Raw genomic sequence first — 26,677 nt, forward strand, 5'->3', positions numbered from 1 at the left:
TGTAAGTGAGGTTGATCTCTGTCGGATACAATCAGGTAAATTAAACCGTACAATATGTCAGGTCAATTCTTCTGCACTTTTGATTTTTTTCTTCTTCTCTTTCTGATATGGAGAAAAAGAAGAAAGGAAAGGAAAGAAAAGAAAAGGAGGGAGGGAGGAGAAATAAAGAAGCATCCAAACTTGCTCATTTGAATATTTATGAGTTATGAGTTGCTTTTTCGTGAGATGGGCAACACTGGAGATGATAGATAGATAGATGATAGATAGATAGATAGATAGATAGATAGATAGATAGATAGATAGATAGATAGATAGATAGATAGATAGATAGATAAGATAGACAGACAGAGACAGACAGACAATCTATAAATCTATAGATCTACATTATCTATCTATCTATCTATCTATCTATCTATCTATCTATCTATCTATCTATCTATCTATCTATCTATCTATCTATCTACCTACCTACCTACCTACCTACCTACCTACCTACCTACCTACCTACCTACCTACCTACCTACCTATCATCTGTGTTTCTCTCTCTCTATCATCTGTCTGTCTGTCTATCTATCATCTATCTATCTATCTATCTATCTATCTATCTATCTATCTATCTATCTATCTATCTATCTATCATCTGTTTCTCTCTCTCTATCGTGTCTGTCTGTCTATCATCTGTGTTTCTCTCTCTCTCTCTATCGTGTCTGTCTATATCTATCTATCTATCTATCTATCTATCTATCTATCTATCTATCTATCTATCTATCTACCTACCTACCTACCTACCTACCTACCTACCTACCTACCTACCTACCTACCTACCTATCATCAATATATAGAGAAATAAAGACAGATAAATAGATCTATAGAGAGACAGACAGACAGACAGACAGACAGAGTGAGCCTCCAGCATTCAGAGGCCAAATTCATATTTCAGGTTTTGCTACTTTTTCCTCCTCCTCCAGTCGATTTAGACTTCATGTGTCACCTGCGATTACGCACATGATAAACCTGACCTTTGGAAAGATCTTTGCCGTGGCTCCGCGTGACGTTATTATGCTAGTGATTATGCGATCTGTCACCACCGAGCCATCATTGAGATGTTCCCAGTCTTCCAGAAGTAATGGAGTCTCGGTCCCTGCGTCTCTTCCTCCCCCGCCTTCCCCTTCCACCGTGTAGACTTCCATTCACATCGACTTGAGAGCTCCGTAGCTCGTTCTGGCAAGAAGAGTTTTAAGGTCGGAAGTCATTTCCCCTTCTCTTCTGTTGAAAGAAATGTCCTTCTGGGTTCAGCTCCAAGTGGGGAAAAAGACACTGGAGACATGGAGGCTGCTTGGAAAGATGGTTTATTGTTGGACAGGGCCACATGGCTTGAGCCCTGACCAGAAAAGGTGATCACATGCTTCAATGTTGATGGAGAAGAAGAGAAGGGCTGAGGAAGGGGCTTGCTAGGCTTTTTATACCCTGTTTAGTCCCACCTCTCTGTTTCCTGTTCCTGTGTAAGAAATGTATTCTGACTGGTTATCAAACTCCCATGGTGCCATGCAGGGGGCTACTCTCTAGACTGTGATGAGTTCTCAGATGCCTTGTGGTCAGTTGAGTAATAACCCTTCCCCCTACAGCTGCAGTGAGGAGAAGTCTTTATTATGTAAAGTGGGCTAGACGGGCCATCTTAATGGCCCATTAGCTGGGGATGGGCAGAAAGCTATAGACAACTATTCTGACTTTTAAAATGTTTCTTTTCACATCCAGAGAAATGTTCTGCCTTTTCAATATTTCCTAGGATATTTCATTTTTTCTGGGAGAGGGCTGGGTGATAACTTCCTACACTTCTATCTAACGCCTTTTCGGATTTGTTTTATTTAGAAAGTTTCGCATGATAACGATCTGCCCAACAGTATAAAAAGATGATTACAGGTAGTTCTCGACTTACGACTGGTCGCTTAGCAACCATTTTCGAAGTTCTTCCAGACTTATCGGGGTGTGTGCATGCGTGCTGCTTACTTCCCGGATGGGAAGCTCTGTCACTTGCTCAATGCAGGCAGTCCTCGGCGCCCCCACCACAACGGGGAGCTAAATTTCCATTGCCAACCAAGCTGGTTGTGAAACGAGACACACCCATTTTACAACCGTTCCGCTCAAGGACCATTTCTCACACTTGGCAGCATCCCCCGTGGTCACGTGATCGAAATGCAGGCGCATGGCAACTGGTTCATGTTTATGACCGTTGCTGTCTCCCGGAGGGGGGTCTCGCGATCCCCCCTTTGCGACCTTTTGACCAGCAAAATCAATGGGGAAGCCAGATTTTACTCAACGGCCAGGTTATTAACTTAACAGCTTGCAGTGATTCACTTAACAGTGGTCACAAAGTGGAGGAAAACTCACTTAACAACTTAGCCACAGAAATTTTGGGCTTCATTGTGGTCATAAGGTGAGGACTACCTATTAAAAGTTAAAGTGAGATGGAGATAAAGATGGAGGGGGAGGCGGAGACAGGGATGATAGAGAGATAGAGATAGATAACAGAGATATAGATACAGATATAAAGGTAAAGGTTCCCGTCACACATATGTGTTAGTCGTTCCTAACTCTAGGGGGTGGTGCTCATCTCCGTTTCAAAGCCGAAGAGCCAGCGCTGTCCGAAGACGTCTCCGTGGTCATGTGGCCGGAACGACTAAAGGCTGAAGGCGCACGAAGCGCTGTTACCTTCCCACAAAAGGTGGTCCCTGTTTTTCTACTTGCATTTTTTTACGTGCTTTTCAACTGCTAGGTTGGCAGAAGCTGGGACAAGTAACAGGAGCTCACTCCGTTACACAGTGCTAGGGATTCGAACCTCCAGACTGCCGACCTTCTGATTGACAAGCTCAACGTCTTAGCCACTGAGCCACCACATCAGTGTATATCTATATATCTGCATCTGCATCTATCTCGATAGATAGATACTATAGATAGATAGATAGATACTATAGATAGATACTGTAGATAGATAGATACTATAGATAGATAGATAGATAGATAGATAGATAGATAGATAGATAGATAGATAGATAGATAGATATACTATAGATAGATACTGTAGATAGATAGATATAGATAGATATATAGATATATAGATATATAGATAGATAGATAGATAGATAGATAGATAGATAGATAGATAGATAGATACTATAGATAGATACTGTAGATAGATAGAAAGATAGATAATAGAAATGATAGCTGAATGATAGATAGATAGATGATAGATAGATAGATAGATAGATAGATAGATAGATAGATAGATAGATAGATAGATACATTACATTCATACATTCATACATTCATACATTCATACATTCATACATATATAGATACAGATAGATAAGATATGGATGATATATAGATGTATATGTATATGTTTATGTGTCTCTGCCTGCCGGTTTGTTTATGTATAAGAAGTCCTCATAATGCTTATTCTGAGGTTTAAAAGAATCCCCATGAACAAAAATGCCACACACACACACACACACACACACAGAGAGAGAGAGAGAGAGAGAGAAACACACACACACACATAAATGTAAATTTCTCAATTGGGGACGTGTTATAAATCTCGGTGTTTGAATTATGAAGTCGGCCTTAGAGCTGGCATTCTCTGCAGCTGGGGGATATGGTCCTATGTTTCCATCATTAATCATATTAATACTTCTGCTTCAAACGATTGAATTCTTTGTTTAAGGGATGCGAATTGTCTCCAAATGGAAACATTTTCCTGGGGACGGTTCAAATGGCATATGAACGCAGGTTTTTTTCCCCCCTTCTTTTTCTTTTTATATATCGTTTGCACAGAGGACATATTATGCTTGATCTTATTCAGTCGACCCAGCCTAGAGTAATTAAGTCGGATGTTTTTAATTAAATCAAAGGAGGTTACGAATTGAATCCCCTTTAATGCAATTAAGCAGAAAAGCGTGAGGCGCATACAAAAGAATATTTGGAGAATTGGGGGGGAGGGGGAAATGAAGAAATCTCATAGCTGTCTTTACTCAGCATAATAAGCTTTGAAAGCTGCCTTTTAAAAACATGGGGCACGCCAGAAATTGATAGCCCCAGTTGCATAAGACTTGCATAAAAGCGGCTTTCTGACCCAGAAAGCTCCTTTAGATCAGTCGCTTCTGCATTGTGGCTTAAAGCCAGCTTCTGATTCTAGTTTATTTGTGGCCTGCCGGCAGAGCTGGCAACAGAGTCGGACAGTGAGGAGGTTGGGGAGGAACATGGGCCAGTCCTGGGGGCTGAGGAAAGCTCAGACGAGGGCTCTGCGTCAGAGACAGAGAGGAAGCTAGACAGCAGTGAGGCAGAGGAACAGCTGGAGCCTGTTCCCAGTGTGCCCATGCGCAGAGCTGCCAGAAGACCAGAACAACCAAGAAAGGAGGATCGACTTGGGAGTAAAGCCACACCTTGAAGGTGATTGGCCCCTCCCATAGAAAATATAAACCGGAGCGAATGGGGAGTGGGCTTTTGCAGGAAACACTTCGTTCATTCGGTCGTTTTAAGAGTGGAAAGTTCTGTTTGTGACTATAAGAGACTCTGTGCCAAGTTTTGCCTTGCCCTGTGTTTGGAAACTAGCTATTTGGCAACTCTCCAAACGAGATAAGGTTTGTGTGGATAAATATTCCTCGGAAAAACTGTTTGCCAAGCCTTGCTGACTGTGAATGAAAGGAATTCACAGCCGTGTAAATAAAAGAGGTTTTGCTGGCACCCAGATTCTGCTTCCACAATTTTGAAGTGTGCCTGGGTCAAACAAGTTTGTTTGGGGGCAAGTTAACCACAATGACAAATGGGTTCAATGTAGCTTCATGCTTTTAGTTAACTTTCTCATCAGTACAGTGGGAAGTTACGACGGCCCCGAAACAAGTGACTTATGACCGTTTTTCACACATACGACCATCACAGCATCCCCGTGATCATGTGATCTACATTTTCATGCTCGGCAACTGGTTCATATTTATGACAATTGCCGTGTCCCGGGGTCATGTGACCTTTTCTATACAACAGAACAGTTATTACGTGAATTTTGCCCAACTATACAACCTTTCTTGCCACAGTGGTTATGGGAATCGCTGGAGTTGTTAATTTAGCAACGCGGTTGTTAAGTGAATCTGGCTCGCCCTTCTGCATTTTGCTTGTTAGAAGGTCGCAAAAGGGGGAAATCACAGGACCCCGGGACCAGAGGTGGGTTTCACATACCGTATTTTTCGTAGTATAAGACGCACCTCCCCCCTAAAAGAGGGTGAAAATTTGGGCGTGTCTTATACACTGAATGTAGCCCCACCCACCCACCAACCCCCACCCCTTGTCCTCTGCCTCCCAGCAATTTACCTCCTTGCAGCCCAGCAATTTACCTCCTTGCAGCAAACGGGAAAATGGGGCTCGAGGAGGCTGCAATAGGCTATGGCAATCCCTGCAGCCTGAAACAGCTGATGATCGGGAGGCCCAGGCTGAAATTGAAAGTGAAACTTGCTGTTTGCTGCAAGGGGCAAATTGCTGGGAGGCAGAGGCAGATTTTTTTTTCTTGCGCTAATCAGGCTGTTTGCTGTTTGCTGCAAGACGGTAAATCAATAACCACAAATGCCTATAGAATGTTCAAATTATTAGACTTATTTTTTAAAGACTGCTTTATTATTATTATAGACAGCTTAGCAAAATGAAGAAGCTTTTTTTAAAATAAATGCTTGATCTGAAGAGGCCCAGTGCTATTGTATCTTCTTTCAAATAGCAGAGGATAACGTATACTTCCAGAAAGCCACATCAATGTTAACAGCATCTGTACAAGTATGTTAACACCAAAAACAGTGTATATCATCTGTACTGTTTGCTGTTTGCTGCAAGGAGGCAAATTGCTAGGAGGCAGATTTCCACCAACACCCCTTGTTTTCCTCCTCAAAAGCTAGGTACGTCTTAAACTTCGGAGTGTCTTATACTCCGAAAAACACGGTAATTTTACGACTGGTTCACACACGCATGCACACGGCTTAGAAAACGTGGCTAAATAGGACAGCATAGCACCGGGGCGGATGGGCAGACGGGTGAATCCACCCTCAGGTTGCCATTACCGGTTCAGCTGAACTGGTCTGAACTGGCTAAATACCCCCACTGTTTGGGATGCTACAACTTGTCATCAATACGAGCCAGTTGCCAAGAATCTGAATTTCGACCACGGGACCGCGGGGATGCTGTCACAGTTATCAATGTTAAAAAGGGGGTCGTAACACTCTTTTTCAGTGCTGTTGTAACTTCGAACGGTCATTAAATGAATGGCTGTAAGTTGAAGACATCCTGTATTGTAGGGATGCTCTTGTTCACATATTTTTGCCAACAGCGTTGTGCTTGTGCTGTTCCCTTTGGGGCTTATGCAGAAAAGTAGAGACGATTCCTTTGGTGATTCATCTCGCGAATGACCCGAACACTCATTTCCCCGTAGCTGACTTTGTCGGTTGTGTCTGTGTGTTTTTGTGTGTGTGTGTTCCAGGTGGCGGAAATGCACGGGGAACTGATCGAATTCAACGAACGGCTCCACCGTGCCTTGATGGCCAAAGAGGCCCTCGTGACGCAGATGAGGCAAGAACTGATTGATCTGAGAGGACCAGTAAGTCGTTTCCTTTTTCTGAGTAATCCCCGTCCCTTTCATCCTTGGCGATATGTGTGGAGGGGGGCGCTTTTTTTTTACACGGGAGAGAAGAACAGCAAAAGGAATCCTCCACTTACCATCATCCACTTAATGGCCGTTACAACGGGGATGAAAGCAGTGAGATGCAACCAAGTCTTTGCACTTAGAAAAGACTCAGCGCCCTTGTGGTCATGTGATCAAAATTCAAGTGCTTGGCAACCGGATACACACACACACACACACACACACACACACACACACACACCTCTATTTATCTGCCTGCCTGCCTGCCTGCCTGCCTGCCTGCCTATCCATCCATCCATCCATCCATCCATCCATCCATCCATCCATCCATCCATCCATCTATCATCTTTGTCTATTCATCCACCATCCATCCATCTGTCTGTCTCCCTGCCTGCCTGTCTCTGTCTACTCATCCATCCACCCATTATCTGTCCATCCATCCATCCTTCTGTCCATCCATCTGTCCGTCCGTCCATCCATCTGTCTCTGTTTACTCATCCATCCACCCACCCACCCATCGTCCGTCCATCCATCCTTCCTTCTGTCTGTCCGTCCATCTGTCCGTCCGTCCATCCATCTGTCTCTGTTTACTCATCCATCCACCCACCCACCCATCGTCCGTCCATCCATCCTTCCTTCTGTCTGTCCATCCATCGGTCCATCCATCTGTCTCTGTCTACTCATCCATCCACCCATCATCTGTCTGTCCATCCACCTACCTACCTATCTACTTATCTACTTATCTACCTACCTACCTACCTACCTACCTACCTACCTACCTACCTACCTACCTACCTACCTACCAATCTGTTTTTGTCTACTTATCCACCCACCCATCATCCGTCCGTCCGTCCATCCGTCTCTGTCTAGTCATCCATCCACCCATCGTCTGTCCAAACCAATGTCTTGCCTCCGAGGTCTCGCGTTCTATGAAACAGGGAGCTCTTTGGTTTGCAAATCCCAATGCTGGCTGCAGCCTTAACGTTTCTCTCACCCTTAAGATTTTGTTCTGAAATTTATAGTTGGCAGGGCTTCAATTAAACTCTTGTCCACCCCAGTGTACCGGCAAGGCATGTAATAAAGAATTCTGACGCCAAATTATTTTATATGGCACCATTATTGCGAAGGACACAGTCCCCTTGTGTCTCGTAATCATCCCACAATTACTTCCCTCCCAGCAGCCCATTTCGCTCCTTCAGAACATCACAACATATACACTCAGGGCACACTCACAAGTCTAGAAAACCGCTTGAGGTCAAGAGAAATGGAAACCTTTTTGCACCCTGGTTCATTTCCACACATCCCCTCCTTCCCCTAATTGTTACATCCTGTAATCGGATCCGAATGGCTTAATTCACAATTTGTTCTGGGCTGCCATTTTATTACTGGCACTAGACAGTCAATCCTTGACTTCCCCCCAGGGGTGGGGCTGCTACGGCAGGGGTGGAATTCAGCAGGTTCTGACCGCTTCTGGAGAACCGGTAGCAGACATTTTGAGTAGTTCGGAGAACCAGTAGCAGAAATTTTGAGTAGTTTGGAGAACCGGTAGCAGAAATTTTGAGTAGTTTGGAGAACCGTTAGCAGAATCTTTGAGTAGTTCGGAGAACCAGTAGCAGAAATGTTGAGTATTTTGGAGAACCAGTAGCAGAAATTTTGAGTAGTTTGGAGAACCAGTAGCAGAAATTTTGAGTAGTTTGGAGAACCGGTAGCAGACATTTTGAGTAGTTTGGAGAACCAGTAGCAGAAATTTTGAGTAGTTTGGAGAACCAGTAGCAGAAATTTTGAGTAGTTCGGAGAACCAGTAGCAGAAATTTTGAGTAGTTTGGAGAACCAGTAGCAGAAATTTTGAGTATTTTGGAGAACCAGTAGCAGAAATTTTGAGTAGTTCGGAGAACCAATAGCAGACATTTTGAGTAGTTCGGAGAACCGGTAGCAGACATTTTGAGTAGTTCAGAGAACCGGTAGCAGAAATTTTGAGTAGTTTGGAGAACCGGCAAATACCACCTCTGGCTGGCCCCAGAGTGGAGAGGAAATGGAGATTTTGCAATATCCTTCCCCTGCCATGCCCACTAAGCCACGCCCACCAAGCCACACAACGCCCACCAAGCCACGGCCACAGAACCGGTAGTAAAAAAAATTGAATTTCACCACTGTGCTATAGGTTCGCCCAGGTTTGGGAGAACCATAGCTAACCTTATGGCCGGTTCTGAGAACCTCCAAATCCCACCCCTGGCTGGCCTCGCCCTTCCCACCCCTTCCCTCCCCTCACAGGAGTCTCCATGCAGCCTGTTTTGGATGTGAGGTAAGTGCGGGGCCCACGCGGAGGCTCGGGGAAGGGGAAAAACGGGCCTCTGGGAAGTTCCAGAAGGCTGGAAACAGGCCCGTTTCTGGCTTCCAGAGCCTGGGGAAGGCAAAAACGCACCCGGAACCCCCCTAGTATAGGACGCCGACTAGGCCACACCCACCGCACCCAGGCCCACCCAGCAATCCGACAGAGAAGCCGTTGCTGAAATGTTTGAAGCCCACCCCTGCTTACTCGCATCCGTTCAATGACCGTTTGAAGTTACAACTGCCCTGGGGGGGGAAAGTGACTTACGGCCGTTTTTCACACTTACGACCATCGCCGCATCCTCACGGCGATGTGATTTACATTGGATGCTTGGCAACTGACTCCTATTTATGACGCTTGCAGTTGTCCCCGGGGTCACCTTTTGCGACCTTTTGACGAGCAAAGTCAATGGGGAAAAGCCAGATTTGCTTAACAACCGGCTGAACTTAACAACTGTTGTGATTCGCTTAACAACTGCGGCAAGAAAGGGGGTAAAATGGAGGAAAACTCACTTAACAAATGTCCTGCGTAAGAACAGACATTTTGGGGTTCAATTGTGGTTGTAAGTCAAGGGGTACATTTAAAACAACGCATGATAATATTTCCTGACAGTTAAAATAATTGACCGGTGGAACTGCTTGCCTCCAGAAGTTGTGGGTGCTGTTCCATCACTGGAGGTTTTTAAGAAGAGACTGGACAGCCATTTGTCTGAAGTGGTATACGGTCTCCTGTTTGAGCAGGGGGTTGGGCTAGAAGACCTCCAAAGGCCCTTTGTTATTGCATTCTATTAATTTGTCCCGCTCCTCTGTCTGAAAAAGCGAATGCAATATTTTCATCCCTTCTGCTCATCAAGCACACTCAACTTTCAAATATATTTGAAAAGACGAGAAGATCCCGTTTTAGAGAGGTGCTGAATAGTAAGCACTATATATCAGTATAATGTCTTTATAATTTTCAAAGCATGAAGGGGAATTGGGATAGATTGGGTGAGGACTGCATTCCCCCTGCCACTTTGGATAAGCCCCACGCAGCAAACCAGATTTCGAAAATCTTTCTGGGCTCTCAGGCTGCTCACACCATAAAGACTAAAAACATTTCTAACCTCTTTAGAGGTCTTCTTGTCAAGATATTGCCTAAGGGGAGGGAAGAGAGCGCTATAAAATATTTCTCAAATCATATACTTCAGTAATGTTTTCCCTTCCTTGAGTCATCCTGTTCACTTTTGGGGGATGTAAATGATGGTGATTATTTTTTAAATGGATTGTAAAAGCGGTGGCGGGGGGGGGGGGCTTTGAAAAACGGGCTATTTTGGGGAGGTTTGCAGAGTGCAAAAACTTTTTAAAATTTTTTTTGCCTCTTTGAAACCTTGGTGCGTCTTATACTCCAAAAAATACGGTAATAACCATGGCAGAAAAGGTATCGTAAAATCGGTTGTGACCCATTTCACCAACCGCCTTGATTGCCAGTGGAAGTTCAGGCCTTCATTGAGTAGGTTGGGGATTACTTGCTCACCTACGTTTTCTTCTTAAATCAGAAATGTGGAATTCACCTCGCATGGGCCTTTGGATGTTTCTGTTTCACAAAAGCAAAGAGAACTCTGTTTTGCTTCACTGTGGGTGATGAGAGGGGCCACCTCTCTTCAGTCTGAAAAGTGGCCTATTGTTTTTATTGACAGTTAAAAGCTGGCTTATTTATCTCAAAGCCAATCTATTTAGTAAGAACAGCGAGGGAGATAGATAGATAGATAGATAGATAGATAGATAGATAGATAGATAGATAGATAGATAGATAGATAGATAGATAGATGAATAGATAGATATATGAATAGACAGACAGACAGACAGACAGACAGGTAGAGATAGATAGATAGATAGATAGATAGATAGATAGATAGATAGATAGATAGATGGATAGATGGATAGATGGATAGATGGATAGATGGATAGATGGATAGATGGATAGATGGAGAGATGGAGAGATGGAGAGATGGAGAGATGGAGAGATGGAGAGATGGATAGATGGATAGATGGATAGATGGATAGATGGATAGATGATGGATAGAGATGATCTAGATATAGATAGATGATATATATATATATATATATAGATAGATAGATAGATAGATAGATAGATAGATAGATAGATAGATAGATAGATAGATAGATAGATATAGATGATATAGATACAGATACAGATACAGATATAGGTAGGTAGGTAGGTAGGTAGGTAGGTAGGTAGATATAGATAGATAGATAGATAGATAGATAGATAGATAGATAGATAGATAGATAGATAGATAGATAGATGATAGATAGAGATAGATAGAGATAGATAGATAGATAGAGATTGATAGATAGGTAGAGATAGATAAATAGATAGAGATAGATAGATGATGGATAGATAGATAGATAGATAGATAGATAGATAGATAGATAGATAGAGATAGATATAGATATTTAAATAGATGAGAGAGAGTGAAACATCTTTTTAAAAAAATCTATAGATATAGATGAGAGAGAGAGAGAGAGAGAGAGAGAAAATAACATCTTTTAAAAAAATCAAGCTCAACTGAAACTGAAAAGAGGCTTTCAAAATAACCTTTCTGTACTGAATTTGTTCTGCTAAGTGTTGAAATTATACATGCTGTCAGCCACCCATCTGACTCTGTCTGTGTGTGTGTGTTTGGATGTGTGCATGCATAACGAAAAGGGAGAAGAGCAAAACACACAACGATTTACACACCCCAGCTTTATGTCCTTCCTTCATCACACCCAGAAATTGGCAAGCAAGCAGGCAGGTAGGTAAGTTTAAGGCTAAGGTAAAGGTTCCCCTCGCACATATGTGCTAGTCGTTCCCTACTCTAGGGAGCGGTGCTCATCTCCGTTTTAAAGCTGAAGAGCCAGCGTTGTCTGAAGATGTCTCCGTGGTCATGTGGCCGGCATGACTCAACCCCCAAGATGCAAGGAACACTGTGACCTTCCCACCAAAGGTGGTCCCTATTTTTCCACTTGCATTTTTACATGCTTTCAAACTGCTAGGTTGGCAGAAGCTGGGACAAGTAATGGGGGCTCACTCCATTACGTGGCGCTAGGGATTCGAACCGCTGAACTGCCAACCTTTCTGATGGACAAGCTCAGCGTCTTAGGCACTGAGCCACTGCGTCCCCTTCGAATGATTACAACATTGCAATTATTAAATACTGTTTAATATTGTGAAATATTAACAATATTTCTTGAAGGCTTGTTTTGAGAACATTGTGTTACTGGTCTTTTTGTTTCATTGCAAGCCATCTTCATTTTTCAGTGGCATATCCATTAAATGGGTACATAAATCTCTTTTAAGAAATAGAGGCAAATTATTAAATTTAATTAGAGTGCCAATTAAACCGGTGAGGGCAAGATTTAGTTCCAACGTTGCTGTATTAGGATGTGTTGAAGGATCTAGTCAGAACTTTGATCCTAGTGGAATGATGGAGAAAAATAATTTGATTTTATAATTTTCACACTCCAGAGTAAAAGCTTTTAAGGGGACTGTCAAGAAAAGCTGAAACGAACACGTACAGTAGCAATCATGACAGGATCAAGAGGAATAACTGCAATTTTTAAAAATGCTCTACTTGCTTGGGAAAAAAAGCGCATGATTTTATAATAGCTATTAATGTCCAGAGGACACGTAGATTAAGGCGATCTAACACATCAAGAGAGCCTAAGCCATGTACTTCTAGCCACAAGTTAAGTGTGCTGCATCCTAAGTCACTTGTGTTTTAATCACCTGAGTCATTAATTCTAAAAAAGGGCATGAATGAAATTCACAAATTGAGACAATGCTATTGACCACCTTCAGCTAACAAGAAGCAATGGATGGAAACTCATCAAGGAGAGAAGCAACCTAGAACTAAAGGAGAAATCTCCTGACAGTTTAGAACAATTAATCAGTGGAACAACTGGCCTCTGGAAGTTGTGAATGCTCCCACACTGGAGGTTTTTAAGAAGAGATTGGACAACCATTTGTCTGAAATGGTATAGGGTCTCCTACCTGAGCAGGGAATTGGAGTAGAAGACCTCCAAGGTCCCTTCCCACTCTGCTGTATTGTATTGTATTGTATTGTATTGTATTGTATTGTATTGTGTTGCATTGCATTGCATTGTATTGTACTGTACTCTATTCTATTCTACTCTATTCTATTCTCTCATTCTATTCTATCCTATCCTTATTCCATATATCTATCATATCCTAACATCCTATCCTATCTTTATTCTATTCTAATCTATTCTCTCCTTATTCATTCTATTCTATCCTATCCTATCCTATCCTTATTCCATATATCTATCCTATCCTATCCTATCCTAATATCCTATCCTAACATCCTATCCTATCTTTATTCTATTCTATTCTACTCTATTCTACTCTATTCTACTCTATTCTCTCCTTATTTATTCTATTCTATTTTATCCTATCATATCCTATCCTATCCTAACATCCTACCCTAACATCCTATCCTATCTTTATTCTATTCTATTCTATTCTCTCCTTATTCATTCTATCCTATCCTATCCTTATTCCATATATCCTATCCTATTCTAACATCCTATCCTAACATCCTATCCTATCTTTATTCTATTCTATTCTACTCTATTCTATTCTCTCCTTATTTATTCTATTCTATCCTATCCTATCCTTATTCCATATATCTATCCTATCCTAACATCCTATCCTAACATCCTATCCTAACATCCTATCCTAACATCCTATCCTAACATCCTATCCTATCTTTATTCTATTCCATTCTATTCTTATTTCATTGACCATCTTAAATTTAAACTTCATTTCTTTAAGGCTCACATTTTGAACCTCGCTGCAGCGTTTCTGCCATTTGCAATAAGATGGTCAGCTCTCCTGCTTTCATGCTTTTGAAAGATCTTGAGGATTCTATTTTTTTTAAAAAAAGAAAGTGTTTTTGCCAAGAGGTAGGGAATAATTTATAAAACTGCCATGCCGTGGCGAGACTTCTATTTAAATATCATCCCCCTGGGAATGATAGGACAGGGGCCGATTTGATTTAGGAATTAATTTTGGGGCGTTTGCTCTGGGTTAGGCTGCACTTGCCTGCTCTTTAAGACAATAGTAGACCCAGCGTTTAATTTTATTTTTCCTTCCTTCCTGTTATTGCTTAGCTTCCCGGAGATCTGAGTCAAACCTCCGAAGATCAGAGCCTGTCAGATTTTGAAATGTAAGTTGTTAGAAAGTTTGATGTCTTCATCTCATCCCCGCAACGACTTCAAAAGAGTGATTTTTTTTTGGAAGTAAATTCATAATTCATAATTCAGGGGTTCTTTCTGTTTTGGGAATGTATTCCCCATCTTGTAACATCCCATTCGCATTCTTGATTTGGTTCCTTTTCCCTAAGAGCTTTGGTTATTTGGTAGCGTCTATCAGCGGAGTCTGTCTTACGGCCTGTTTGTACTTCCGTGCAAGACTTGTATATCCTGACTTATTTGTTTATTTATTTATTTTTGTCACCCAGATCAAACCGAGCGCTTATAAACGTCTGGATTCCTTCCGTCTTTCTCCGTGGGAAAGCAGCAAATGCATTTCATGTTTATCAAGTAAGCATTCTGTTCAGCCAGGGTATATTGCCGTGATGGCAAACCTATGACACACATGCCACAGGTGGCAGGTGGGGCCATATTTGCTGGCACGCCAGTCGTCAGCTCTGGGGCACATGTGCATGCCGGACAGCCGATTTTCAGCTTCCGGAGGGCGAGGGAAGGCCGTTTTCGCCCGCCCCAGGATTCAGGAAAGCCTCCAAAGCCCATTTGTGTGGGTTTGTGTGTGTCATGCATGCATGCTCAAGTGGGCGGGGAGGATTGAATTGGTGCGGGCATGCATGCGCATGCTGTATCACATGCACAGACAATTTTGGCATGCCATAAGAAAAAGGTTTGGCATCCTTGGTATATTGGATGACTGATTGTCACTATCCTAGCATTGAATTGAATTGAATTGAATTGAATTTATTGCATTTATATGCCGCCCTTTTCCCCGAAGGGGACTCAGGGCGGCTCACAATCCAAGTCAGGGAAGGGGTACAGATAAGGGATAAAAAGACAAACAGAACAATACACAGTTTAAAAGCACACAACAACCATACCATTCGAGGCGGGGGCAAAAGCTCTTTAGCCCCAGGCCTGTCGGAACAGCCAGGTTTTAAGGGCTTTGCGGGAGGCCTGGAGGGTGGTGAGGGTTCGAATCTCCACGGGGAGCTCGTTCCAGAGGGTCGGAGCAGCCACAGAGAAGGCTCTCCTCCGGGTAGTCGCCAGTCGGCATTGGCCGGCGGATGGAATTCGGAGGAGGCCTAATCTGTGGGATCTGATCGGTCTATTGGAGGTAATTGGCAGCAGGCGGTCTCTCAAGTACCCAGGTCCAATACCATACCATAGTATGGACATTGCGAAGAAGCCACAGAAATTAATATGGTTGCGATTGTCTTCAACTTCCATGTGTGGCTTTCCGTATAGGTAGTCCTCAACTTACAACCATTCATGAGCGACCGCTCAAACTTACAACAGCATTGAAAAAAGTGACTTGTGACCAGTTTCCACACTTACGACTGGGGTCACGTAATCAAAATTGGAATGCTTGGCAATCGGCTCATATTTATGACAGTTGCATTATCCCGGGGTCACGTGACCCCCCCCCCCCTTTATGACCTTTTGATAAGCAAAGTGTCAGCGTTCCAAATATCATCCAGAATTAAATTAGAGTTCAAGGCATAGCATTCATCAAAGTTCCAATTTAATAAGAGAGACACGTTGGTACAAACTGTGGAAAACCCGAATCTGAAAGCTTCCTGGGTTTCCCACCCATGTGAAAATTTATGATCTTGTCCCCACACCCACAAGTCCATCCCACGGTCCAATCTTACTCTGCCACGCTGGCAGCTTCCACCCATCTAGTTCCGGTCAGGTGCAGAGGTGCAGAGACAAAGGATGACCTTGGGCTTCTAGAAAGGAATGTTTTATTTTGACAACACATTCTCCAATTCTACTCTTTATTATTCCCCCTCTCAACTACCCCATGAATGAAACAGCATAGTAAAGAAAAAGAGAGAGAGTGTGGCAGGCTAAACATCCTAAAAGGAATATGACTGCAGGCCTGAGACAAAGAACATGGGGAATCCGGATTCACTTAACAACCGGGTTACGAATTGCAGTAATTCACTTAAAAAGTTTTGCTTCCTAAAAACAAAACCCCTGTCAAAATTTGTTGTTGTTAGTTGCAAAGTCATGTCCGACCCATTGCAACCCCATGGACAACGTTCCTCCAGGGCTTCCTGTCCTCTACCGTCCCCTGGAGTCCATTTAAGCTCACGCCGACTGCTTCAGTGACTCTATCCATCCACCTCCTCCTCTGCCATCCCCTTCTTCTTTTGCCCTCAATCGTTCCCAGCATGAGGCTCTTCTCCAGGGAGTCCTTCCTTCTCATTAGGTGGCCGGGTTACGAATTGCAGTAATTCACTTAAAAACGGTGCCAAGGAAGGATGTAAAACAGGGCGAAACTCAATGAACAAGTGTCTTGCTTAGCAACAGAAATTTTGGGCTCAATTGTGGTTGTAAATCAAAGATTACCTGTATGTGTATAGGTGTAAACAGCCATTTTTGAAAGATCCAATCAAATGGATCAATGGATTTGTGACCTACGGTGCAATTATTGGCTGACCTTTAGTTATGTCATTCTACTTTATCCTTTGTGTTTTTGCTCTATTGCGCACTACGCAATCCTAATGATATTGTATACAAAAACTGCAAAATAGCCATAAATAATTTGGGCCCCCAGAAACGTTCCCCCATTTATATTATTAAGAAGATAATCTGATTAGATATCTCTAAAGTCATGCCAACCCCATTAGAAACATTTCTTCCTTCCACACTTTCATTGCGGTAGAATTCCTTTTTGGACACGTTTACTTAACTGCATGCAAAACTCAACGTCCCAGAGATGAAACATTCAGGGAAACACCAGAATATTCTAGCTTCCTTCCAGAATGCATCAGTGTTTTGGAGTTGCCTGTTGTTTTCAAGAAGTAAAATCTAAAACTGGAAGACATTTGTGGTGTTTTGGATGCAATCCTGTCCTGAGAGGGCCCAATTAGAGTGGTCTGCAGGAAGTTTTGCTTCCTAAAAACAAAACCTCTGTCAAAATTTGTTGTTGTTAGTTGCAAAGTTGTGTCCGACCCATTGCAACTCCATGGACAACGTTCCTCCAGGGCTTCCTGTCCTCTACCGTCCCTTGGAGTCCATTTAAGCTCACGCCGACTGCTTCAGTGACCCCATCCAGCCACCTCCTTCTCTGCCATCCCCTTCTTCTTTTGCCCTCAATCGTTCCCAGCATGAGGCTCTTCTCCAGGGAGTCCTTCCTTCTCATTAGGTGGCCAAAGTCTTGGAGTTTCCTCTTCAGGATCTGCCCTTCTAAAGAGCAGTTAGGGTTGACCTCCTCTAGGACTGACCGGTTGGATGGCCTTGCAGTCCAAGGGACTCGCAGGAGTTTTCTTCAGCACCAGAGTTCAAAGGCCTCCATTCTTTGGCATTCAGCCTTCCTTATGGTCCAACTTTCACAGCCATCCATGGCAACTGGGACAAATCTGTCGAAATACCCCAGGTAAATCCGATCACAATGTCCTAAAAGAAAAACAAAATAATAGCTTTTCTAAAAACATTTCCACTGTTTTTTTGCAGCTCACTTTACTGCTGGAAGTGCAGGAAGGTGGATAATTGATACTCGTGTTGTTCTCTGTTATGCATGTTTCTGTTGCTTTGCAACTCACTGATTAAGTACGCTTCCCTGTCCAGGGGAAAAATAAGTGACAGGGTGTGTTTTTTTCCCCCCTGACAATTTCCTTTGGGATTCAGTGGGATTTTGATGAAGCCTGAGATGCTGTAGGCAGGGACATTAACAGGCAGCATTCATTTAAACCCCCCCAAAAAGAAAGAACAAAACTGTGCTCTAAATGTAAGTACTCCTCGGCTTGTGACTGCAATTAGGGTCAGAATTTCCATTGCTCAGCAAAATAGTTATTAAGCGAATCCCACCTGATTTTACAACCATGGGGAGCAAAATGAATCACTGCATTTAAGCGAATGACATGGTCGTTAAGTGAATTTGGCTCCCCCCCCCAATTGACTTTGCTTGTTGAAAGCTGGCTGAGAAGTTCACACGTGGCAGGGGGATGGGGATGATGCAACCATCATGAACAGAGGTGGGTTGCTACCAATTCGCACCGGTTCAGGCGAACCGGTACTGGCAATTGCGACTGGGTCATCGAACCGGTAAGGATGGCAGGCTGGCCACGCCCCTGAATTAGCAATAGCAATAGCAATAGACTTATATACCGCTTCATAGGGCTTTCAGCCCTCTCTAAGCGGTTTACAGAGTCAGCATATTGCCCCCAACAATCCGGGTCCTCATTTTACCCACCTCGGAAGGATGGAAGGTTGAGTCAACCTTTGAGCCGGTGAGATTTGAACAGCCGACCGGTTGGATGGCCTTGCAGTCCTTCTTCTTTTGCCCTCCATCGTTCCCAGCATGAGGCTCTTCTCCAGGGAGTCCTTCCTTCTCATTAGGTGGCCCAAGTCTTTGAGTTTCCTCTTCAGGATCTGCCCTTCTAAAGAGCAGTCAGGTTTGATCTCCTCTAGGACTGACTGAATACATACTGATTGCCAAGCACCCAATGTTGATCCTGTGACTGTTCGGGATGCTGCAATTATTGTCAAGTTTGAGGATCAGTTCTAAGTCGCTTTGTTTTTTTCCCCAGCGCTGTGATAACTTTGAAAAAGGAAAGCCTCTCCCAGCCCCCTCCCCTCTATGCATCGTTTATTTTTTTTCCACATTGAAACCAAAATACTTTGCTGGTACTTAAGCAGGAAAAACATATGTGCCAGCATATTCCATTGCGTTGCAATTATCTTCTTTTAATGAGGCAAGAACACATTTAGTATTTGAGGCTTGGCAAACTGTCATCCTCGGGTCACCGATAAGAGGGTGTGTGTGTGGGGGGGAATGTTTGCTTCCTTTCCTCGTGCGTGTTTCCACATTGCTTGTCTACAGGAATGACAGTGTGCAAATTGTTTTGCAAGTATTTGGAGATAAGCTGACTTTAAGCCCGGGGAAGACACTCGGCATCTTCAAGCTCTTGGCTTCGACCCAAACATCAAAGTCACCCACTGGTCTTCCAGCCAGAAGATTATCAGCAGGATACTTAAGTCGGCCATTTCTTTGTTGCTCTGAAATTGGATGTATTACTGGAAGGATTGTCCAGCTTTTTAAATCTGAACATGGTTAGGCTCCTTGGCTCTGATGTAGTGCATTGTCTAGGCCAAGTTCATTATAATCCATAAACAATGATTGAAGGTTGTTTATGCGTTGTGCGGCTGCAGCCATTCTGTAAATCTTGGCTTGGTTGATCTATAAATACAGGGAATATGGATAATCTTTCTATACGCCATGTCTCCTTCAATCTGGTTTATGTGTTGCCTGTGATCATTAAGCTACAATCTGCTTAATTGTGATTTGTGAAAGAAGGCAGAATGGATTCAGTTCTCCAAGCACTAAGTCATAACTCAGAGTTTATAAACTACAGTGGCTAAACTCTGCAGCCCAATAAAACCAAATCAAAGAAATCATATCTTGGCTCGATAGCAAATAAAGCATTAAGGGCCGATAGGCTCGGCCTCTTCTCTGTATCTTTGGAAGTTGGATTGTTTCCAAAGTGGGGCGTGGGAGGAGTCACACATGGGTATTAACACAGCCCTTTTGCCCTGGAGACTGAGGTAAATCTTGAGGCCACACCTCCATTCCTCCACTGACCTCCCAGTTTAAGCTCAGTCTCCGGCCCAGAAGGAGTGTTTACCTTTTCGAGCCAATATTTGCTCTTGTTTCATTTGCTCTTGCTTCTGTTGTTCCTGGTGACTGGCTGTTGAGAACATTTCTTGGACTTCTTTTGCGGCGAATCAAGGTTTTTATTGAACTTTCTTGGAGAGACACTTCAAAGTTTCATTTACAACTAACCTCTAGGTGGTGATAGCTACCAGAAGCCTACTTAATGTTTTGGCAGGAACCAAATAATTCTTGTGGACATATCTGTGTTTACAGTCTCATTTGCTTCTGAGTCAGGTTTCACCTCCTCCGCAAATCTTCCACAGACACTATAGTAAATTTAATAGTCCCCTTCAGTGGGCAGGTGTTGACATATCAAACATAGATAAATTATTGGGAACATAGACGCACTTTGTAATATTGTTTGAGGGAGGATTTTATACAGTAACAGTTTACAGTAGAGGTATGTTTGTAAGGTATACATATTTTTAACAAGTGAAGCGCAGATGGGGATAATTCCTGATATCATTGCTAAATTTCAGCACAGGCGAAAAAGTTACTTTACTTGTAAATGTAGCAGCTGAAGTGTAGCACCGTTAAGTAGAAATGACACGAAGCATTTGAACTTTCTGTAAAGGTAGTCCTTGATTTATCACCACAATTGGAACCAAAATTTCCATTGTTCAGTGAGCTGCGCTGGATTTTACAGCCATGATTGTTAAGCGAATCACTGCAGTTGTTAAGTGAATCACATGGTTGTTAAGCAAATCTGGCTTCCTCCATTGACTTGGCTTCTTGGAAAGTCACAAATGATGATCCCGTGAATCCCAAGAGGCTGCCACCGTCTTAATTACATGATAGTTGCCAAGCATCCTTTCATCATATAATGTGGGGTTGATGCCATGGTCATAAGTGTGAGGACTGGACATAAGTCATGTTTCCTTCCAGTGCTGTTATTCACTTCAAATGGCAGATAAATCAATGGCTGATAAATCCAGGACTATCTGATATCCATGCTGAAGTCATGCTGAAGCTTCAGTACCCTGGACAGCTCCAGGCCTAGAATTTGCATTGCTGAAGGCAATGAACTATTTCTGGCTAATCCAGCAAAGCAATCTTGGATTTAATTCTGGGTTCAGTTATTCTTCCTCTTCATATTTTGAATGGCTCGAGCCTGGTTTGGATTTCAGATGTTTTCTTCCTGGCTGTTTTCTTGAGTAGAAGCAATAGAAAGAAACCTCCTTTGGCTCTTGCAGGTCAGCCTACAGATGATTATGCCGTAGAGTGTGCAGTTTTGTCTTGTGGTTGAGGCCCCAGCTAGAAGCCAGGAGACGGTGAATTCTAGTCCTGCCTTAGGCATGAAAGCCAGCTGGGTAAATTTAAACCAATCACCAGGAGTTGGTGAGTTCTAGACTTGCAATTCCAGTTGCAATGTATGGCTGTGAAAGTTGGACGATAAGAAAGACTGAGCACCAAAGAATGGAGGCTTTTGAACTCTGGTGCTGGAGAAGACTCTTGGACTGCAAGGCCATCCAACCGATCAGTCCTAGAGGAGATCAACCCTGACTGCTCTTGAGAAGGCCAGATCCTGAAGAGGAAACTCAAAGACTTTGGCCACCTCATGAGAAGGAAGAAGGACTCCCTGGAGAAGAACCTAATGCTGGGAACAATGGAGGGCAAAAGAAGGGGACGACAGAGAAGGAGATGGCTGGATGGAGTCACCCAAGCAGTTGGCATGAGCTTAAATAGACTCCAGAGGACAGGAAGGCCTGGAGGAACATTGTCCATGGGGTCGCGATGGGTCAGACACGACTTCACAACTAACAGCAACAACAAGCCTTGCCTTAGGCATCAAAGCTGGCTGGGTGATGTTAACCCAATCACCAGGAGATGCTGAGTTCTAGATCTGCCTTAGGCATCAAAGCTAGTGGAGCAATCTTGATCCAGTCACTGTCTCTCAGCCTAATTCACTTCTCAGAGTTATTGTTGTGAAGAAAGCCGCAATAGGAATAGCGCTTAGACTTATTTCCTGTTTGACAGTGCTTTACAGCCCTCTCTAAGTGGTTTACGGAGTCAGCATATTGCCCCAACAACAATCTGGATCCTTATTTTACTGACCTTGGAAGGATGGAAGGCTGAGTCAACCTTGACCGGTCAGATTTGAAGGAATCAAACTCCCAGCAATGTGAGCAGAGGTCGCCTACAATATTGCATTGTGGTTACTGTGCTCGCGGGAAGGAAGGTGTATTAGATATGTTCTCTGCCTTGAGTTCCTGGTAAAAATAAGAAAGGTGAGAAATAAATAAATACAGATCGTCCTCAACTTGCAATAGTTTGTTTAATGACCATTTGAAGTTACAACACCAAGGACCATGGGAGACATGAGGGCAGTCTTCCAATATTTGAGGGGTTGCCCCAGAGAGGAGGGGGTCAAGCTGTTTTCCAAAGCACTTTAAGGCCAGACAAGAAACAGTGGATGGAAACTGACCAAGGAGAGAATTCAACTTGGAAATCAGGAGAAATTTTCTGACACTGAGAACAATCAACCCATGGAACAGAAGTTGCCTTTGGAAGTTGTGGGAGCTTCATCCCTGGAGGCTTTCATGAAGAGATTGGACTGCCATCTGTCAGAAACGGTGTAGGCTCTCCTGCTTCGCACCAGGGGTGCGGGTTGGACTAGATGACCTAGAAGGCCCCTTCTAACTCTTGTTATTCTGTTCTCTTTTAATTTGCAGTTCTGCAAAAAGTATCAGAGGCATGTGTGATTCTGGGAAAGGAGAAATGTATCATCCCCTGTTAGTTTCTGGTCTAGGTGAACAGTAGAGAAAAAAGGGGGGGAGTGGGAGGGGGGGGAAGCTTTTAACAACATAATTAACATATAAATTAAATAATAGAGGTGTGAGAATGCAACCTTATCCAATGCCTGGAGAGATGAAAATAGGACCGGTTAACTGTTCACTGATTCCCCCCTCCCCAATTTCGCATTTAAGTACAAATTCCTTTTTTTAAAAAAAGGAAAGCCTCAACAAGATTAATTTGTCCCTTAGAAAACTCGTTCAAAAAAACAACAACAACAACACTCCACAGATCTACAGAGCTTGAATAAAATTGTGTTGTTATCGAACAACAGTTTTTCCCTACCCTCCTGAGACCTTGTACTACAACTCCCATTATCTCAAGCCAGGGTGGCTATTGAAGAACCAGAAAGACAGCATGCAGGAGTAAAGGGCAGGATTTTATTTATGTATTTATTTACATCCTCCCTTTATTATTTTTATAGCAATAAATAAAATCGAATACTCCTTCATTCTAGTAGGCCTCCCTGCAGCCTACTGCGGACAATGCCGGCTGGCGGCCCTCGGGGGAGGGCCTTCTCTGTAGCTGCGCCGGCCCTGTGGAACGAACTACCCGTAGAGATCCGTACCCTCACCACTCTCCCGGCCTTCCATAAAGCCACCAAGACCTGGCTTTTCCGGCAGACCTGGGGCTGTTGATTAATATCCAGCCCCTCTTGGACAGAACAGGTGTTGTGTTAATTTTAATATTGTATTTCTTATTTTTAAAATTTTTTTAAATGCTTTTATCTTGCCTGTGAGCCGCCCAGAGTCCCAATGGGAGTGGGCGGCATACAAATTTCATTAACTAAACTAAACTAAACTAAACTAAACTAAACTAAACTAAACTAAACTAAACTAAACTAAACTAAACTAAACTAAACTACTGGGACCAAAAATGGGTCACGTGGGTGGGGGGGACATGGCGTTGCATCCCCGTGCTCTTCCTGTGCATGGACACTTGGCCCCCCGAGCATGCATGCACGTCTCCTGCATGTGCCCCACCCCTTGCCCATGTGCAACAGAGACCCTAAAATCTGCTGGCCGGAGGGAGGCGCATGTGCATGCGCGGTGGAGCTCAGCTGGGACGATGGCTTGCCTGCCTGCAGAGAGGGCTCCTGTGTGCCACCTGTGGCATGCGTGCCATAGGTTTGCCAACACAGCCCTATATCATTCTGGACAAATGGCTGCCCAGTCTCTTAAAAACGTCCACCGCCCACCACTTTCGAAGACGAGCCATTCCACTGGTTAATTGTTCTCACTTGCAGGAAATTTCTCATTAATTCAAGGTTGGACCTGTATCTCTCCCAGCTTCCTGTTGTCTGCTCTGCCTTGGGCAGCTCAGAAACCTAGAGAGAAGGGATATCCCAGTCTTCCCATTGTGTTCCCCTGGCAGCTACTAATTAAGGCGATTTCCAATTCTGGGTGTAATATAGCCTCATTAACGCTGATAGCAATTGGTAGCTCAATCATCCTTAAATCGCAGCTTTAATCCACGCTTCTGCTTACATATCCAAAGGGTTGTGTGTGTGTGCCCCCCCCCCCCAAACAAATGCGCAGAAGGTTTTAATTTATCTCTTAAGCGGGGATGCCAAGAGGATTATTAAGTGCTGGAGGGAGGCTAGTATGAGCCTCCTCACCTACACATGGACACACAAATCAATAAGGTCCCAATTGTACATTTACAGCGTACAGCATTTTTTGAGCTCGAGACTGTTCGAGATGATATCTCATAACCGTTTCCTAAACTGGGATGAAATATGAAATATATCCATAAACAAAATGAAACTCAACTTGCAAACTTGCAAATAAATAAGTAATGAAATTAAAATGCAATCAATTACATCAATTAGCGGTTCACCGATTCATAGGGGATTAGGTCGAACGAGGCTGCAAGGCGCTTTTGTAATACACACAAAGTATAGAGTATGAAGTATATATCCAATATTGTTTTTCTTTTTAAAAATATGGTTTTGTAAAAAAATCTTTTAAAAATGTTCCCGTTCATGGGCCCCCTTTGAGCTCCATGATCCCCAGAACAATGTACCGGTCAGTGGTGAAATTCAATTCTTTTTATCACCGCTTCTGTGGTAAGGATAAAAGGATACTGCAAAATTCCCTCCTCATTCCTGGGGGAAGGATACTGCAGAATCTCCATTCCCTCCTCATTCCTGGGGGAAGGATACTGCAAAATCTCCATTCCCTCCTCATTCCTGGGGGAAGGATACTGCAAAATCTCCATTCCCTCCTCATTCCTGGGGGAAGAATACTGCAAAATCCCCATTCCCTCCTCATTCCTGGGGGAAGAATACTGCAAAATCTCCATTCCCTCCTCATTCCTGGGGGAAGAATACTGCAAAATCCCCATTCCCTCCTCATTCCTGGGGGAAGGATACTGCAAAATCTCCATTCCCTCCTCATTCCTGGGGGAAGAATACTGCAAAATCCCCATTCCCTCCTCATTCCTGGGGGAAGAATACTGCAAAATCTCCATTCCCTCCTCATTCCTGGGGGAAGAATACTGCAAAATCCCCATTCCCTCCTCATTCCTGGGGGAAGAATACTGCAAAATCTCCATTCCCTCCTCATTCCTGGGGGAAGGATACTGCAAAAGTCCCTCCTCACTCCTTGGGGAAGGATACTGCAAAATCCCCAGTCTCTCCTCATTCCTGGGGGAAGGATACTGTAAAATCTCCATTCCTGCCCCACTCTGGGCCAGCCAGAGGTGGCGTTTGCCGGTTCCCCGAACTACTCAAAATTTCCGATACCGATTCTCCAGAACTGGCCAGAACCTGCTGAATTTCACCCCTGCCTCAGGCCGGCTCTTATGACCCTGTATCTGGAAGGAAGCAGGTCATAAAATGACCGGGTTTGTTGATTTCTGTGCTTGCGTGGAAAGGTGCATTTGCTGGTATATTATATTGTTCATAATTAATATTATACCCGTGCTAAAGCAATAGGAAGGAATGAAAGGAAGCATCGCTCATCTCTCTCAAACAGTCCAGAGCTCTGTTTGTTTTCATTCTTTGGAAATGATTATTGCAGGATCTTTCTCCCCCCCCACCCCACCCCCCTTCCCCCAAAAAACTAGACCCTTTTCAAAGGCCACATAAAAGACTTGCAGCTGTGTCAAAATGTAATTTGTGTCTGGGTCCCCCCCCCCCCCCCACTTTGCTTTCCACTTTAGAAGAGAGCCTTAAAAAGCCAATTACCCTTGGTTTTCTCTTAGGGAAGCCACAAAACATTTCTATGGAGAGAATGGGAGGGGGTAAACTCAAGAGATACTCCCGGTGTTCCCCCCTTCAATAAGGTAAAGGTAAAGGTTCCCCTCGCACATAAGCCATTGAGCAAAACAAAAACCACGATCAGATGTATTTTTATTTTTATTTATTCAGTCTTGATGTTGCCCAACCAAATCTGGGAGGCTCGCCATAATCAAAAAACAACGTAGATTTTCAACACACTTTAGCCCAAGGTTTGGAGGATATGTTTGGGTAAAAGGTAAAGGCTCCCCATGCACATATGTGCTAGTCGTTCCCGACTCTAGGGGGCGGTGTTCATCTCTGTTTCAAAGCCGAAGAGCCAGCCCTGCCCGAAGACGTCTCCATGGTCATGTGGCTGGCATGATTCAACGCCGAAGGCGCACGGGACGCTGTTCCCTTCCCACCCAAGGTGGCTCCTATTTTTTACTTGCATTTTTATGTGCTTTCGAACTGCTAGGTTGGCAGAAGCTGGGACAAATCACGGGAGCTCACTCCGTTACTAGGGACTCGAACCACTTAAATGCCAACCTTTCTGATCGACAAGCTCAGGGTCTGAGCCACTGAGCCACCATGTCCCTTAGTTTCCCCCCCCCCTCCATAGTTAGACTCTTTTGCCTTTTTTCTTGCTTTCCTTCCCAAAAGGTAGGTGCATCTTATACTTCGGAGCGTCTTATACTCCAAAAAATACGGTAACTTGGCATGTGAT

The 26,677-nt window shown here is 43.6% G+C and overlaps 1 protein-coding gene across 1 annotated transcript in view; it reads left to right on the forward strand.

Annotated features, from left to right (window-relative positions):
* Positions 1–26,677, forward strand: part of LOC116517846 (sorting nexin-29-like) — an 83,559-nt gene that overhangs the window by 18,904 nt on the left and 37,978 nt on the right. Inside the window, exons 3-5 of the mRNA XM_032231019.1 lie at positions 6,512–6,628; positions 14,177–14,232; positions 14,527–14,608. Coding sequence (XP_032086910.1) covers positions 6,512–6,628; positions 14,177–14,232; positions 14,527–14,608 — 255 coding nt within the window. The remainder of the gene's footprint in view (positions 1–6,511; positions 6,629–14,176; positions 14,233–14,526; positions 14,609–26,677) is intronic.

The sequence above is a fragment of the Thamnophis elegans genome, chromosome 14 (assembly GCF_009769535.1).
Source record: "Thamnophis elegans isolate rThaEle1 chromosome 14, rThaEle1.pri, whole genome shotgun sequence".
NCBI lineage: Eukaryota > Metazoa > Chordata > Lepidosauria > Squamata > Colubridae > Thamnophis > Thamnophis elegans.